General features: G+C 39.5%; 1 protein-coding gene across 1 annotated transcript; it reads right to left on the bottom strand.

Annotated features, from left to right (window-relative positions):
- Positions 1-1,178: 1,178 nt before the first annotated feature.
- On the bottom strand, positions 1,179-16,768 carry ccdc73 (coiled-coil domain containing 73). Its single transcript, XM_023985926.1, has 18 exons — positions 16,678-16,768; positions 16,440-16,577; positions 14,902-14,973; positions 14,628-14,699; positions 14,015-14,050; positions 13,716-13,790; positions 13,170-13,208; positions 12,577-12,712; positions 11,569-11,648; positions 11,082-11,207; positions 10,910-10,969; positions 10,553-10,657; positions 9,754-9,864; positions 7,799-7,939; positions 7,456-7,639; positions 5,693-7,291; positions 5,396-5,523; positions 1,179-2,913 (listed from the first exon to the last, which is right to left on the bottom strand). Exons 1-18 carry the CDS (start codon positions 16,714-16,716, stop codon positions 2,581-2,583), a joined length of 3,474 nt encoding a protein of 1,157 aa, XP_023841694.1. The 5' UTR covers positions 16,717-16,768; the 3' UTR covers positions 1,179-2,580.
- Positions 16,769-17,406: the final 638 nt, after the last annotated feature.

The raw sequence follows: 17,406 nt of genomic DNA, 5'->3' as shown, positions 1-17,406 counted from the left end.
ATTCATTGTGAAGTTGTGAGGTTTAGTACAGTAAGTGCTTGTAGAGTACAGGCTGTATAATATCATATGTTTTTATCAATACTCAACTGTATAACACTATAAAGTAGATGTGTAAAACTAATGTAAAAAAAGGCGAGGTCAAGGTTGTTGATAATTAATCGTTGTTTGTGATTATATTTTCAATAGTTTTAATGATCCCTTCTTACTTCAAGTATACATCTTCGGATTATGTTTTAATCGCATTGTTATAACACTTTTCTAAAAAACTAGAGGCAGTATGGCGAGTCCAGAGTAAAATCAGCACATTATAATGTACTCATGTACCCTAAGTAGTTTACAGACCAGCAGCTGAAGTATTTCACTTCATGAGGCATTGCACTTGGAGTGCCAGGATTGCACTCAAGCTTTACAGGACATTTTCTTCTCAATTTAATAAGACTTCCTGGTTGGATTTATTGTGATGGCTTTTGAAGTAAAGAGGCATAATATGACAAAAAATAGCTCTAAAACCTCATGATATTCCACACGCACTGGGCATTTAGAGGGATCCGTTTAGTCGAAGATTACAGAAAATTGGCAAATAAAATGTTTTCCCCAATTATAAAGACTATTTAATAAAACGTGACTTTAAATCAGGAGTAAACTCAAAACTTGACTCAACCAGTAAAGATGTGCGACGAGGTGTTTGTTTAGGGTTTGAGGCTCATYTCCTATGTGGGGAATACATGTTGAGCACATCAAAGTTTCCTAGTGTTTTACTCATAGTTTTCATACTCTGGCAGTAATTATCGCTCACACACTCACCTGTGATAGACAGCAGTCTCTCTGGTCTATACAGTATTTACAAATATAAAAATTACCAATAGCCCATGTAAGACATTCAAATTATATTTAGGAAAGGGCTGAAAAAAAATGACAGTCAATCAWTGAGGTTTGTGATTCACACACACCACAGTGAACATACTATACTGTATGTTTGCATGTGTTTCAACAGGGTGTCTTGTTCCCAGAGAGAACACCTTCCTCAACCTTGTTTGCACTGGATGTTATTCTAATGTTAGCTGAATGCACAGGACTCAGTGGAGCACACAGAGAAGAGCAGAGCAGGGGCTTGGCTAATTTGCTTGGCACTCAGTGAGGACACAGTGATGGAATGTGAATGTCAGCAGCCTCTTTATTTACACACTATATAAAACCAACTGGTAATTAACATTGGCGTCCTCCCGCGCTCAAGTGTAATTGACTGTTTCAAAGGACCACCACTTCATAATCTGGCTGTGTATTAAAATGACCCTCTCCATATTGCCCCATATCCCACCCTCCGTTTCAGGACAGGGGTCACCACCACTGGCTGAGACACATAAGACTTCTTTATGAGGGCATTAACATTTTGACGTATTCATAATGGGTAAGTGCAGTAAGACGGACCTCGGCTTGGCGAGACCTTGTGCTACTGATGAAGGTGTGTGGATTTTAGCTGTGCAATGAATTTTGTTGAGGAACACAACTTGAGTATTGAGTATTAAGTCTACTGAGGATCTGTAGGAGCAAAACGAGAATTATCGTTTTCTTTGTGGAGTCTGTAGGGGTAACTGGCTGAAAAGCCATTCTATTTCCGTTTGTATTTTCCAGGGTTTTGTAGTTACACAAATTTGAAATAGACATATACATTTCTGCTGCATTTCAATTAGACAAAAATATAAAATATTTTTGCGAGTAAATTTGACAGCATCTTCTGGCATCTATTTCAAAGTGATCATCCCATTCGTAATTATCCATGGTTACAGTATAAGTGCTGTGTTGAAAGACCAGTTTTCTATTCTCTATTTACAACACTACTCTCTAAACCTGCCACACTTGTTAATCTTGACCGGTGAGGCCCGTGAGCAATATATGTTGTCATCTGTATCGCCCTAACATGTGTCCATATGGTCTCTACTGCTTCCTAACAGGAGGGACATAAACTTAATGAGAAGCTCATTTGCATTTGTTAATTTGGGTTAATGTGCACTAATCGATTCTTGTTTAATACTTGTGTATTCCAATTAGCCCAAGTTATAGTTGCCCAGTGTTAGTGCTACTGCWGGAAACAAGTGGCGTTTCCTTCATTAAATTCCCCCTGAGGCACTGCAAGATTGGTTGTAGAGTAATTAAGAGTTAATTAGCTTGTAAACAATTAGGCAAAGCAATTTTCTTGCTACCTTTATTTTTCTGTTTCAGTGCGTCGTATTGTATACTGCTGACTATCCTTTCAAACGTAGTTCTCAAGTCTATGACAATAGAGCTAAAAGAAGCCAGGTACTGAACATTTGGCTACTTTTAATATACAGAACTGTAGGTCAATAACAAACAGCATGGATTCATAAATAAATATGGTGAAATCCATATAGACCCAATAATAAATACATACAAGAAACCACTTAAAATAATTTAACAATGCCTTCTTGCCTTAAGTGTTTTCAAATCTTAATAACAGAACATTTGATAGTTTGAACAAGTTTGATAGTGTAAACTTAATGTAATGATCAAAAACTTAATGAAATCAACTCTAGTACTTCTTTACAACTGCATAGTTTCACTTTAATCCATTTTGCGTTTCTTTGGGAGTCTCAACCTCGCGGAGCACAGGAACGGCTCTATTTGAGCAATTTGGGCTCTGATGTTGGATTGCTGTGACTCTTCGTCGTCCTGTGAGCTGGGTGGGAAAGCCTCAGAAGCAGTTCCTCTGCAGAAGCTGGGGTGACAGGGAGAGGAGACGGTCCTGGGGAGGTCCTGCCACAACCTGCTGCTGTTGGAGAGACATGGAGAGGAAACGGTCCTGGGGTAGTCCTGCCACAACTTGCTGCTGCCCATAGAGGAAGGGGTCGTGATGATGGGCAAAGCAGAGTTGACTGAGATGTGATCTCTGCTTTCCTGCAYAAATGAACACAATAGCCTACAGTTCATCACTGTGAAAATGTACAGGCAAACCAGCGACCCCCTCATATGCTAGAAAAATAAATGAAAAAATCTTATAATCAGGTGAATGGCAAGAAGTAATCAACATTTTAAAATGAATTGATTTGGTAGATAGTCTTCCATTATTTTGACATATTACATAGCATATTAGATAAAAAGGTAACTTCAAACACATTTTCGCTAATAGCAGCTGTTCAGCTGGTTAAACAAAAGCTAGCCATGTGTTGGCAAAAACGTATTAAGGGTTCTATTCAATCTGTATTGCTGCACAATAGACATGTAAAGGTACTTCCGCGATACGGATTGAATAGAGCCCTGAGTCAAGCAAGCTTACCAGCAGTCAGCGGCACTTACCACGACTGGTACTCATGTGTGCTTTTTAAAAGCTGTCAGATACTCCAGTGAGTGTAATTAGCTCCAGTGAGTGTAATTTACTCAATTTAGGAGTTGAGAAATAAAGTTGACATCATTAGAAATATATTATATTCTCCTCTTTTCTACTGTAGGTATGTAATTCAAAATGTATTTATTCTGTTGTTGCTAGTTTATTATTTTTTATATATTTTTTGCAGATCCCTTGCAGTACACCAGGTTAAAAACACCCCTGCCCTATAGTATTCCACTGCTGCTATCTTTCACCTTTGTGCCTTGTTGTTTATAATACAATGTTATGAGCCATCTGGTCTTAAATAATAGATCAAATTTGTTGCAATTGTCCCCTTACTGTATTGAGAGTCTTTCCCCTTTTACATTAGACATGTTTGGTTATTTTCCTCTCAATTTACAGCACCTGGCTCTGATAAACAGCAGACTGACACGATGCGATGATTGTGATGAGAGAGTAAGTGAGTGAGTGAGGAGAAGTAGCAAAGTATCATTAGGTAGCCTATTCCCACAGCCAATCCATTCTCTATCTAGCTATGTCAGTTTTACATGTTGAACAACCCACCCCTCAACAGAAGCATCTCTGTGACCCACAACTCTCAGACCTAGTGARCCTCAACTCAGAGGCTTGGATACAAAATAAAAATAAAGTTTTACAGGAAACGACCTGCAATAGTTTGAACTGTTTTCTGTCACAGATATGCCTGAGGGTTCCCTATAAACATATGAGGAAGAGTTGATTCAACATCGCAGACATTCCCAAGCATGGTTGATCCCGTCTACCAATCTATTCCTTCAGAGTTGAGATAAGGTGTCAAACATACGGGTGGTTTAGAGTAAAACAGATTTTTATTTTTTTAAATCTTTTTTTTGGGGGGGGGGGCGAACTTAATATACACCGAACAAAAATATAAAAGCTACATGCAACAATTTCTAAGATTTTAAATGAGTTACAGTTCATATAAGGAAATCAGTCAATGGAAATAAATTATTTATGGATTTCACATGACTGGGCAGGGGCGCAGTCATGGGTAGGCCTGGGAAGGCATATGCCTACCCACTTGGAAACCAGGCTCACCCACTGGGGAGCCAGGCCCAGCCAATCAGAATTCATMTTTCCCCACAAAAGGGCTTTATTACAGACAGAAATACACTGATTGGCTGTGGGCTGCGGTTGTGAGGCCGGTTGGACATACTGCCAAATTCTCTAGAACGACGTTGGAGGTGATTTATGGTAGAGAAATTAACATTCAATTCTCTGGCAACGGCTCTGGTGGACATTCCTGCAGTCAGCATGCCAATTGCACGCTCCCTCAAAACTGGAGACATCTGTGGCATTGTGTTGTGTGACAAAACTGCACATTTTAGAGTGGCCTTTTATTGTCCCCAGCACAAAGTGCACCTGTGTAATGATCATGCTGTTTAATCAGCTTCTTGATTTGCTACACCTGTCAGGTGGATGGATTATCTTGGCAAATGATAAATTCTTACTAACAGAGATGTAAACACACTGTACACAACATTTTAGAGAAAAAAGATTTTTGTGCGTATGGAACATTTCTGGGATCTTTCATTTCAGCTCATGAAACATGGGACCAACACTTTACATGTTGCGTTTATATTTTTGTTCAGTATACTTTAAAATCTAAACTGTGTAGACATGATAATGGACCTATATTCATATTCATATTCATAGACTGTCCAGCTCACTAATAATCACTAAACAGTCAGGGAGCATCGCAAATTCATAAAACTATGGATAGAGGACTATTCTTTGTCATTTTTGAAGGCAAGGAAATATAAAAACATTTCAGTGCGGCCCTCTGACGGTTGTTGAAGACCGAATGCGGCCTCCGGGGAAAAATTTGTTCGACAACCCTGCTCTACGTGATGAATACACTGAGAATATCAACCTCATTCCACCCTGCTGAAACGTTTTTGGAAATGGAAATAAACTTGAAGCACACTTTTTAACTTCATTGCTCTGCATAGCTGCGAGTTTAGCTCACTAGGGTTTTCCCCCCTGCTCCTTAGATACTGTATATCAACTCACTTTTTCTGCTGACATTTCATAAAAGGTCTCTCTAATGGTATTCCATTCCCCTTGATGATCCCTCGTGTGGGACGTCAGTAGGCTGGGAGGGTTGTGCGAGTCTGCAGACCTAGTCATCATTGATGGATCTAAATGACAGAGGGAATGGAAGATAAACTCAAGCCAATCTGATACATTTTATAAAAATGCAGGTACGCCGATCTCAGGGAGGCAATCATGAAGCCACAAAACAAGAAAGATTATTTGAAAATACCACAATCTTTACACTAGAGTACTCTAAATGATTGCCTCACTCACCTCTGGTGTTTTGCTTGCCCTTTAGAAAGATGGGAATTGTGAATGGAGAAGGAGGCTCTTGGAATCCAGAGGACAGTTTAGTGTTCAGGTCAGACACTGGGGATATCTGGTATGTCGGAGTTGTTTGACTAATTACGATGCTGTGCATGTTCCTGGAATGTATGTCCCTCTTCCCGGAAGTTAACTCAAATGATGATCGATATCTTTTGTTGCTTGCTAGAAACGAATAGTCAATGGTTTCAGATGTCTTCTCCTCAGTTTTCAGCAGGCAAGATTGTTTTGAATGATTGCTTTTGGGGGAGAGATCTGTCTCATCGCTTGGGGGTTTGGAGGTCGCTGGGTTGTTGTGCTTAACTTCAATATCTTTGTCATTGGCATGAGGAGGTCTCAACTTCTCCTCCACTGTAGAGTTACAGCAGTGGCCTTCATGAACCCTCTCAGACTGTGGTGAGTCCATAGCCACTGGACATGGTTGGGACTGTGATCCAACAGGCCCGTCAACGTCCACACTAACATCTGAAGAAGGTTGTTCAGGATCTCCATGGTTTCCAYCATCAGGGCTCACATTGAGATCTCCACTCTCTGGTAAGGTTTCCTGACAATTAGGATAGAGTGCATCCTCAGTTACTGGCACAGAGTCTCTAACTGGTTGTTCATGCTTGTCGTCAGGCTCCTTGGTTCCAATATTACAGTCAGACTGAGCACAGTCCTGTGCAACAACACCATGGGGATTGATTTGCTGTGGCATGTTCAGGGGCTGTGATGGAAGACAAGACGTGCCGATTGTCTCTTGTTCTGTCGGATTCTCAATGTGTGTGTTGCTGTGTTGTTGGGCTGAGGCTGGTAATGAGCTGCTAGGTGACTCTGAAAGGATGTTGACCTCATTGGCCTCTGGCGTGTGACATCTTATTACATGGATTCCAATGACCTTCTGAAGGAGAATGTTGCATGGATCTGACTGTGAGACTGCCAATGGGGTCACAGCTTGGACTGGGTCAATGTCCTGAAATGATGATGTGCTTTTCTGTCTGCCTCTGTGTTTATTAAATGTCTGGCTGGTTGTCATCTCTGGTGTATACACACTCTGGTCTTGCTCTCCATCCCTTGTTCCTCCAGCCATTGGGTCACTGTTTAGCGCACCATAAACAGAACTGTTCTCAAAGCCAGATAGCCCACTCATAGAGTCACCTTTGTCGCTCAGATGGACGTTGCTGGACGAGCAGACATTATTAATCAAACTGCAGAATGGATAATTGAAATCACTGGAGCTACGTTTGTTGTTTGAGTCAGTTGGCTGACCTTCTCCTATTCCGCAAATACTCAGCACATGGACCACGTCTGTGACCGTGGTCAGACCGTCTGTAGATCCAGACTGGAGCGAAGCCAACCCCTTCAGACTTCCTGCTGGTGGCTGGAGCACTGAGCTAGGCTTGTCTTCACCCTGACAGCTCTTTCTTCCTCCCTCTACGTCTGTGGACCGATCTGGATTGGTACCATGGGTGGCCTGTACACTGTCGATAACCTTACAGTGGGCTGTCTGTGGGGAGTCATCAATCACAGTCTCCGAACAACCGGAAGGACCGACTTCCCTGCTTTGGTCTGTGTAGGTAAATCACATAGTCAAACAACATCAATAATACATTTCCCAAAAATGTATTATTGATGTTCAATCATTGCACCTACATCAATGTCACAATTAAATCTGCAATTCATTTTAAAACAATGGCAATCTATCATGCAATTGAAGTGGATCACTACATTACCTGACACATCTGTAACATCTAGATTCTCCTGTGTAGATTCACTTTCTGCTGTTTGAGCCACTTCATCCACTACAACTGTGTCCACTCTACAAACGTCCTTTGAGACATATTCATCCTTAGCGAATTGATCTCTGTTTTCACCCATTGGATTCTTGTTGTCTTTAACATAGTCCTTCATCCCACTCTGTATCGGTGAATCAAAACAGACAACATAGTGTTATTGAGTTATTCACGGTGTGAGGCTGAAATACTGCAATTAAACATAGGCCTTTCTGTTATTAATCAGCATTGTATATCAGCATATATAGCTCCTATTTTGATTTGGGAAATGTTGCTGTCTCACCTCCAGTCCCTGTATGTGTTCTGCTTGCAGTATAGCACGGGATGATAGTTCTGTGTGTTGCTCATGAAGGTGGTTATAAGCCTCCTTTACAGATCTCAGGTCTTGGTGCTCTGACTGGATCCTCTCTTGTAATGTCAGTTTCTGTTTAAGCACATGCAATTCAAAAGTAATGTAACACTTTAATAGTGTGTTCAGATAGCTACAGTTGAAGTTGGAGGTTTACATACACCATAGCCAAATACATTAAAATTCAGTTTTTCACAATTTCTGACATTTAATCCTAGTAAACATTCCGTCTTAGGTCAGTTAGGATTACCACTTTATTTTAAGAATGTGAAATGTCAGAATAATAGTAGAGAGACTGATTTATTTCAGCTTTTATTTCTTTCATCACATTCCCAGTGGGTCAGAAGTTTACATACACTCAATTAGTATTTGGTAGCATTGCATTTAAATTGTTTAACTTGGGTCAAACGTTTCAGGTAGCCTTCCACAAGCTTCCCACAATAAGTTGGGTGAATTTTGGCCCATTCCTCCTGACGGAGCTGGTGTAACTGAGTCAGGTTTGTAGGCCTCCTTGCTCGCATATGCTTTTTCAGTTACGCCCACAAATTTTCTATGGGATTGAGGTCAGGTCTTTGTGATGGCCACTCCAATACCTTGACTTTGTTGTCTTTAAGCCATTTTGCCACAACTTTGGAAGTATGCTTGGGGTCATTGTACATTTGTAAGACCCATTTGCGACCAAGCTTTAACTTCCTGACTGATATCTTGAGATGTTGCTTCAATATATCCACATTATTCTATTTTGTGAAGTGCACCAGTCCCTCCTGCAGCAAAGCACCCCCACAACATGATGTTGCCAACCCCGTGCTTCACGGTTGGGATGGTGTTCTTTGGCTTGCAAGCCTCCCCCCATTTTCCTCCAAACATAACAATGGTCATTATGGCCAAACAGTTCTATTTTTATTTCATCAGACCAAAGGACATTTCTCCAAAAAGTACGATCTATGTCCCCATGTGCAGTTGCAAACCGTAGTCTGCCTTTTTTATGGCGGTTTTGGAGTAGAGGCTTCTTCCTTGCTGAGCAGCCTTTCAGGTTATGTCGATATGGGACTCGTTTTACTGTGGATATAGATACTTTTGTACATGTTTCCTCCAGCATCTTCACAAGGTCCTTTGCTGTTGTTCTGGTATTGATTTGCACTTTTTGCACCAAAGTACATTAATCTCTAGGAGACAGAACGCATCTCCTTCCTSAGCGGTATGACGGCTGCGTGGTCCCATGGTGTTTATACTTGCGTACTATTGTTCGTACAGATGAACGTGGTACCGTCAGGCATTTGGAAATTGCTCCCAAGGATGAACCAGACTTGTGGAGGTCTACATTTTTTTCCTGAGGTCTTGGCTGATTTCTTTTGATTTTCCCATGATGTCAAGCAAAGAGGCACTGAGTTTGAAGGTAGGCCTTGAAATACATCCACAGGTACACCTCCAATTGACTCAAATGATGTCAATTAGCCTATCAGAAGCTTCTAAAGCCATGACATCATTTTCTGGAATTACAAGCTGTTTAAAGGCACAGTCAACTTAGTGTATGTAAACTTCTGAACCACTGGAATTGTGATACAGTGAATTATTAGTGAAATAATCTGTCTGTAAACAATTGTTGGAAAAATTACTTGTGTCATGCACAAAGTAGATGTACTAACCGACTTGCCAAAACTATAGTTTGTTAGCAAGAAATTTGTGGAGTGGTTGAAAAATGAGTTTTAATGACTCCAACCTAAGTGTATGTAAACTTCCAACTTCAACTGTATGTGAAATAAAAACACATAAATATAGCATGCCTAGTTTAGTTTTACATCACAAGAGAGCCTTTGTCCATTAAATAAATGTGTCCAGTACATCACAACAACATATTTTCAACCGTATTTGACAATATTCAGTGACACCTCATTTTCCCAGATCATTCTACAATTTCTGTACTCCTCCAGCAGATGAGTGAATCTGTCTTCTTTTTCCTGGATCTTCTCTCGGATCACTTCATGTTCTCTTTTAAGGGCCTGCAATAAAATTAATCACCCGAGAGATTTTTAATGCAATAATACATTTTTATGTGTTTATTTAACCTGGACAGAGGGTTTTAAACACACAGAGAAGCTAATACAAATCAGTTGGGTTGTGTCATGTTAATAATGATTTTAATWAATGAATGAAGGTGAATTAAAACGGGGAAGAGAGGCGAGTAAAAGACAAGCGTCTTTAAAGGCAGAATAAACACACTATCATCCAGTTGCACTTTGTGTGTTCTATTGTGTAAAGTGTGATATACAATGCACTCTATCATCTTTATGTGCTGTGAGCACCATCATTTATTTCTGTCCTTGTAGAACTTCACTCCGTAATCATTTAAATTATGTAAGAAACCTTTGTTCTGTGACTAACAGGAAGTGTTTTTATTCTACCGTTTTGTATTTAACCATGTACAATCTGTTCACTTAAATCCAACCTTTCAAATTGTTATATTTTCAGAAAATGTATCATACACTTTTTGTCTTTCAATGCCCTTATAAGTCATGGGTGTATTAAAACATGCTATAAGTTGTTATAGAGCAGAATAACATATTCATATTATGAATATATAAACTAAACAATTTATTTCTATTAATCAAAAAAGATAAAAGCATCCTTTTCTTTAGCTTAGTTTGTTTGTTAGAAACTAGGAGACTAATAATTGCTCAAAGTCCTGACCTGGTACTCCTGTCGCTGTGCTTGAAGCTCCAGCTCCACTCGGCTCACAGCCTGAGTCTGTGTCAGCAGAAGCTGCTGGGCAAGCTGTAGGGAGTTCATCACCTCCTGAACACACACACACAAAGGGGGTGGGGGCTGTGTTAATGACATACAGCACAACCGCTTACCTGCCCTGCGTGGAAATCCCCCTCTCCCAACCCCCACAAGCCAACCACCTTTATTTTACACTGACACACTTCCCCCAAATTCATCAAATGTAACCTTTTAACATTTTCACCCCATCGAGCAACCCACATCATTATGGGGTAATTGGGGGAAAAGGGTTGGATATGTAATATACTATGCTATGATTCTGACCTTTTTTCCATTTCTTTCAGTTGTATGCTCATCTCTGAGTTTTTTATTCATTTCAGTTTCCTGAAAAATACAAAAATAAAAACCTATTGAATTATTAACATATAATTCATGTTGTCTTGATATACAAYTAAATTAAGATAACAATTAATATATCCCAAAAAATAACTTTTACCACATGCAGCCTGTGTTGGAGTTGCTGTATGTTTTGCTCTTTGACTGTGAGGTTGCAGTTCTGTTCAGATCTACCCACAGATGTCACTTTTGCCTTAATAAGCTTGTTATTAAGTTCCTCCACATCCTTGACGAAGAAAGTAACATATGAGTGCCTTAACTTTCAAAGTGGGATACTAACATGGTTATCAAGSCCAAAACTCAGATCCACATCCATAAGACGGAACAGTAACAAAACTATGTCATGGTAAAATATGTGTAACCTTCAGTCTCTGCTACTTAACAGATCACTGTTCCCTTTAGCACTGTGCATGCTCTGCATGTCTATTACAGAGATACGGCACAGCAATTATATATGGTCTTCTTTGATCTCCGAGGCAGGGAAATATTTGAGTTACACCTCCAGGTACTGCCTGCTCTCCCTAATCTTACCCTCCACACAGCAATCTGTATTCAATGATGATGTAACATTTTAAATCATGTCTCACCTGTTTTAAGGAGATGATTGTGGATTCTTGTTTTCTATTGACAGAAGTTAGTTTCTTATTGAGTCTCATGGCATCTTCAACTGTAAGAGGGATCAAGAGTCCACAAATGGAAGCTTGCTGAACTAAATTCATTCATTAACTAAATAATGAAATATTTCTGGGATTTATGTGTAGCTATTTTCTTTACGCCACATGGAAAAGTAACAATTTCCAGACTAACTCCACAAGGCAGACAAATGTTTCCTATCTCCTTTAAATGAACAGCAGCTGCTGGCCCCACCGTAACTGTATCACCACTTTACATAAATAGTGATACTATGGTTTAGGGGCAAAAGATTAACATGTTTAAAAAAACAGGGCGATATAAGTACAACAGTGTTACTGGTTAAATGTCAGACAAGAATGGCTATGGCTACCTGATAATGTATGGCCTGCCACTGTTATCAGACGACATAATAACAAAACACGTTGAGGTTTCTCAGATTAAAAAAGGCCACCACCGTACTGGTGAATATCTGTTAGTCTTGGGGAAAGTCTTGATTTGAAAACATATGGTAACTAACACTTTACACTATGCAGAAATCGCACCGCCATTTCCTGGTCACTAAAATGCTAATAGTTTGCCTAATTTCAGTTTATGTGACAAAACAAGCAAGTATAGTGTGGAGAAACATTGTACCATCTAAATCYCTGTGAAGCATCTTTTCCATAAACCAAAATATTGTYTTTTCAGCTGTTTGAAGCTGGTGTACAAAAAACACAAAAATGAAACCTAAAAACAGGAAGCATAGAAATAGCACACATAGAACAGATCTACTGCTTCTTAGACTTGCTTTCAATCCGAATGACAGATCTATAACTCACATTTCTATGTGGATTTTTGTCAGGTCGCCCAAAAAGTTACATATTACACCTTTAAGTTGCTCTGCACAGGTATAAGAGCAACTTAAGTGTTACATAAAATACACTGTCTAAATGTGCTAGTGGGCATGGCTGTGGCGGGCATACCATTTTGCTCCAGCTTCTCGTGGGCCTGCTTGACCATTGCACACTGTCTGGAGAGAGCCCCAAACCTCTTCTCCACCTCCCCCAGTTGTTTCAGGTGGCTGTCTTTGGTCTGGGTCTGCAGCTGCAGCTTCTGCTCCTGTAATAAGCAGTACAGTAGGTTCTCTCAGTAGAATGGTCAGGATTGGTATGATTTTCCTCAGTCAGCTACCACAAAGGAGGACACTGGGAAAGAGTTTGCTGTCACTTTGGGCTGAGAGGACCTTTGTTTAACATCTTGGCCGCCGGCTCCCCTCCTAGAGATAAGGAGTCAACTTGACACATGCCTGAGAGCCTTTTATTGTTCATCGCTGTCATTATTGTTTGATTGTCTGTATCAAGACACATTTTTTCTTAGCCACTGGAAGGTTAAACAGAGCGAGGCTCAGTTATAAAATATTTTAATAGTGATATTTTCTCGGCTGCACTGGCGGTTCAAGTGTCACACACTCCCTATCCGTTACTCCTGATGAGCCATTCCCTCTCCTCATCCTCCTCTTTAATTCCACCCACTCCCACACTCCCCTGTCAACAATTTCTATAATTGGAATCCTTACCAGCTCGCTTAATTTCTTCTCCAAACTGTACTTGAACAACTGTAAAACAGTAGTAAAAAGACAGTTATATTTTTCATCAAGATTTCATGACAACTATGGTGCAGACTTTCAGGGAAATGTTATAGTATAACCAAAGCCTCACAAACGTGCAAATAACATTCAATAGAAACACAAACTCTTAAAAATTGAACTCACACTACAAACACATGGAATTAAAATGGTTTAAGATATGACATAAAACAAAGTCAACACAATTATGCCATAATATAACGAAGAAGTCCATTATAATACTACAAAATAAAATATCAAAGAGACGTTATTGCCCAATCGCAGGGTTAGGTTGTAAATGCAGTGGACCATGGCGACTGCCATATATCACCTTAGCTGTCTCACCCCAGAGTCTATTCCACACACACCCCAACTCAGAACATCAGTGGTGGGATAGCGCTTCCCAAAGTTCACCCAAAGCCTCCAAATGGGACGAACAGGGGGGAATGGAGAGCTGTCCTGCTCCCTCTGGGTGTGTGTGTTTCCTAGAAACGTTACCTGGAACAATTTCAGTTCCTCCTTCAGACTGTTGATCTCCTTGTCCTTTAACTCGGCTGTCAGCTGGTGCTTTCCCTTCAACGGAACATTGCCACAGAATAAAATTGTTTAGTTTATTAGAATAAATAGAATAGATTGTATTTGTTAAGTCTAAACTAAACTCAGTCATTTTTGCATCACTGAATTACTGCATTTGAACAAAACAATATGAAACAATGACCTTTAGTGACACAGTATGTTGTGAAAAATGTCATTAAAAAAAAGAAGAGTATCAATAAAATAATTAAAGAGTATCATACCCTTTCACCTTCGACCCCTCTGATTTTGGACTGAAACTTAATTCAGGGGGAAAAAATTAAACAGATTGCTAAATTATTATGATCATGACATCAGAAACAAATGTCACCAAACTATAAAGCAAAGTTAGACATCATTTTAACCCAAATTAAAGCTGGTTACATTGTTTTTAGTTCACCAGATCCACATACATCAATGGCGAAGGTGCATAAAGATGGCGGCCCCCATGTACTTACCACAAATACTTAATTTGCTAAGTTTGCCGTATTGTACATTGCTCTCCATTACTTTTTGTTTGTATCGTCCTAAGCACAGTATACATGATCCCAATACTAGCTCCAAGATGGCGGCAKTTTGAAAAAACAGAAAAGTTAATTGCGCACATTTACTGGCACATTGAACAATGTTGCGTGCAGTAGTTTAAAAACTATGTGGGCAGTGCTAAAATAATGACGTTGATTCTGAATTCCTCCATCTTTATGCACATTCGSCATTGTAAAGGTTGATCGTATGTGCCCGTTCTACTTGCCCTTACACAGAAGGAAAAGAGCACTGCAGCAACATATTATATGATTTTGCTGCACCCAATAGGAACAATGGCGCTGAGAAAATCACCTGTTTTTTAACATTGGCAAGAGACTCCGTATGTTGATTTGCCATGTTGTCAATTTGATGTTGAAGGGATTCCTACAAAAAAGAAGGCATTACATTAACTCAGATAATAATTCAAGAGGTGAACTGATAAATAATTAAATAATTGTTATTTTTTACTTAGCTAGCTTACGCAAGCACTGACAATAATGAGTAAAGCATCAGTCAAATATTTGCAGCTGTCTCATTCAACTAGCCCAATTAGGAGACAACTTGTCTAACTAGGCACATACCGTACCTTCTGCCATTCTAATTCCTGCTTCTCCAACACAAGTTTACTAATCTGCTCTTCATACCGAGTTTCAGCCTCCTGAAGCAAAAAGACAATACAAATATTAGAAATACATAGTAAATCTCACAGATTTCACAGTAGTAGTACAGTATTCTTAGCATTAAGGTAATATCATGAAAAATACCAATATATTTTTCTTAAAGATGGAGTTTTATACGGTCCACAGAATACATTCAAAGAGGGAGGCTCAACTTTGAATTGAGTTTCAGTAGTTCACCCCAATATCTTTGGGAAAGTAGCGGTACATTAGAGTGGTGATATTAGTGCAAAGCCATCCTTATCCTCCCTCAGCCCTGGAAGGCAGGTAAAAGTCAATTGCTTTCCTAGATCTAGGGACTTTTTATATGGGTGTGGGAGTTGGCTCATGGAGTTTATTTATAAGTTCCCATTAAACTATGCTACCAGCATGGCATACTCGAAAAGTGCACACAAGATAAAGCTGTTAGTTTGCGGAGGAATACTGATTTGATGGGGGGGGGGGGGGGGCAGTTACTAGGCTATTAAACTTGGTTATCTAAGTAAATCAGAAGAGGCAACAGCAGATCAAATAAGGCCTGAGCCACAACACACTGTAAATATCAGGCCTATCCCATATGCAATCTGAACACTGTATGTGACTCACCCTATTATATGAAAATTCACAACACAGTATTCTAAAATCAGATAAATGCCTGCCATTGGTTTTCATTTAATCTCTTCATAGTCAAGGCATAAAAACATCTGGATTACGCCTGGAGTCGGAATGCAGGCAGATCAATGAGATGCCCAAACTTTAACTTCATGCCCCTAATCATCRTTATTATGATTTTAAATTGATGTAGTTAAAAGTATTTGCCACAATTGCATCTTCACAATGTATATGAAAACAAATTTGGCCGGCGTAAGATAGTCTGACATGACAAGCTGTGCTTTTAACATCACACCAATAAACCCAAGAACTACAAAGTGTTACTTTAACAGCATGCCTGAGGATCATATTGATTAAATGTTTTTTCCCCAGAAACATGGTAATAACAATAAAATGTGAGAGCCAATGGTTTATTTTCCTCTTATAACCTTTAAACATGTCCAGTGTCAGGTTTAAAGTGCTTGCTCCAGGGTACCCTTTTTACAAGCAAAGACATGAATTCACCAGGTCTTTGCTTGCATGACCCCGTTCAGATGTGCAACTACAGCTGGCTTGTGTCCAGATGGCCAAAAAGGGCTGTGAGCTTCCTCTGAAAACACATAATATACCTCCTACGAAATTACACTCCCCAGTTCCTCATGACTTGACCAAATAGAGCCGTAAGTGTCTGAGCTCTTCCTGGTAAACAATGGGATGAAGAGGAAGTTGTTATTGTGGAGACATTCCTGAAAATATAACGATTTTGTTTTATGTTTTAATTCCTGTAACAATTTCAGAGAATGTAGAAAGCTATTATCTGTCTTTATGTTACTATAACATCAAGAGATATTTGAAGGATATGTATAAATCAAAGTACCCTGTGAATATGTAGTTCTTCRACTGCTTCATGAAGAATTGTTTTAAACTCCAAAACCTGTAAGGAAATGATGCCACTGTCTGTCTCGTGAGGGGTATATGATAACGACAGCTCCTTTTCAAAGTCGTGTCCTCCAGTCTAAAGAGAACAATAATAGTTTTATTGTAAGTTATGCAAACAAGCATAGACATATGCATTCTATCATAATGTATGTATTTCTGCAGTAACCCTAGCTTACCGTGGTGGGGCGTTTCCCTGAGTCTGCACTGACATCCATCAAGATGTTCAGGTCAGGAGAAGGTTTTGTTGGTACTCTTTAACACCCTGATAAATTCTGTAAAGTAAAAAATAAATATTGAATGATAAGTGTGTACAACAAAGTATATTTGGTATAGGCCTAAAGCATTAAAACCTTATTAATATTATTCAGTCACTAAGTAAACAGCATTGCAGGAGGATACAGTGCAGTGATTTGGTAGTAGTTCTTCAACCCATCAAGGTGGAAATTAAGCTGTCCTGAGAGTCTAATAGGGGTCAGAGCCATAACACTAAATGGACAAATTGCCCTGTCATTCAGCTTCTAAATTATATAAGTTATTTAATATGACCTGTGTAGATGGACCCCTGTGCCCTCATCATGACTGACTTTTTAAGTAGGTCTCCACTGCCGACAATCCTTTAATAGAAGAGAGTATTTTCTCCATTTAACCTGCACCGTACTCAATCATGTGCAGGGATTAAATGATCCCTTTAGAATTTGCTACTATCATAAATGACATTGTGACCTGGGGGGGCAATGTCTTTATTTGCCTCTCCACTGATTCACTTGAGCAGATATTAAACAATTCTATAAACCATGAAAAGCAAAATTAAAAGGACACCATCCATATAACGGGATAATTCRCATCAGCAACATGAAGTCTGTATGACCTTTTGTGAGTTATATGACTATTGTCCTGTAATGCAC

Source organism: Salvelinus sp. IW2-2015, linkage group LG4q.1:29 (genome assembly GCF_002910315.2).
Source record: "Salvelinus sp. IW2-2015 linkage group LG4q.1:29, ASM291031v2, whole genome shotgun sequence".
Classification (NCBI taxonomy): Eukaryota; Metazoa; Chordata; class Actinopteri; order Salmoniformes; family Salmonidae; genus Salvelinus; species Salvelinus sp. IW2-2015.
Note: the sequence above shows the minus strand (reverse complement) of the source record. Positions and strands in the feature narration are given on the sequence as shown.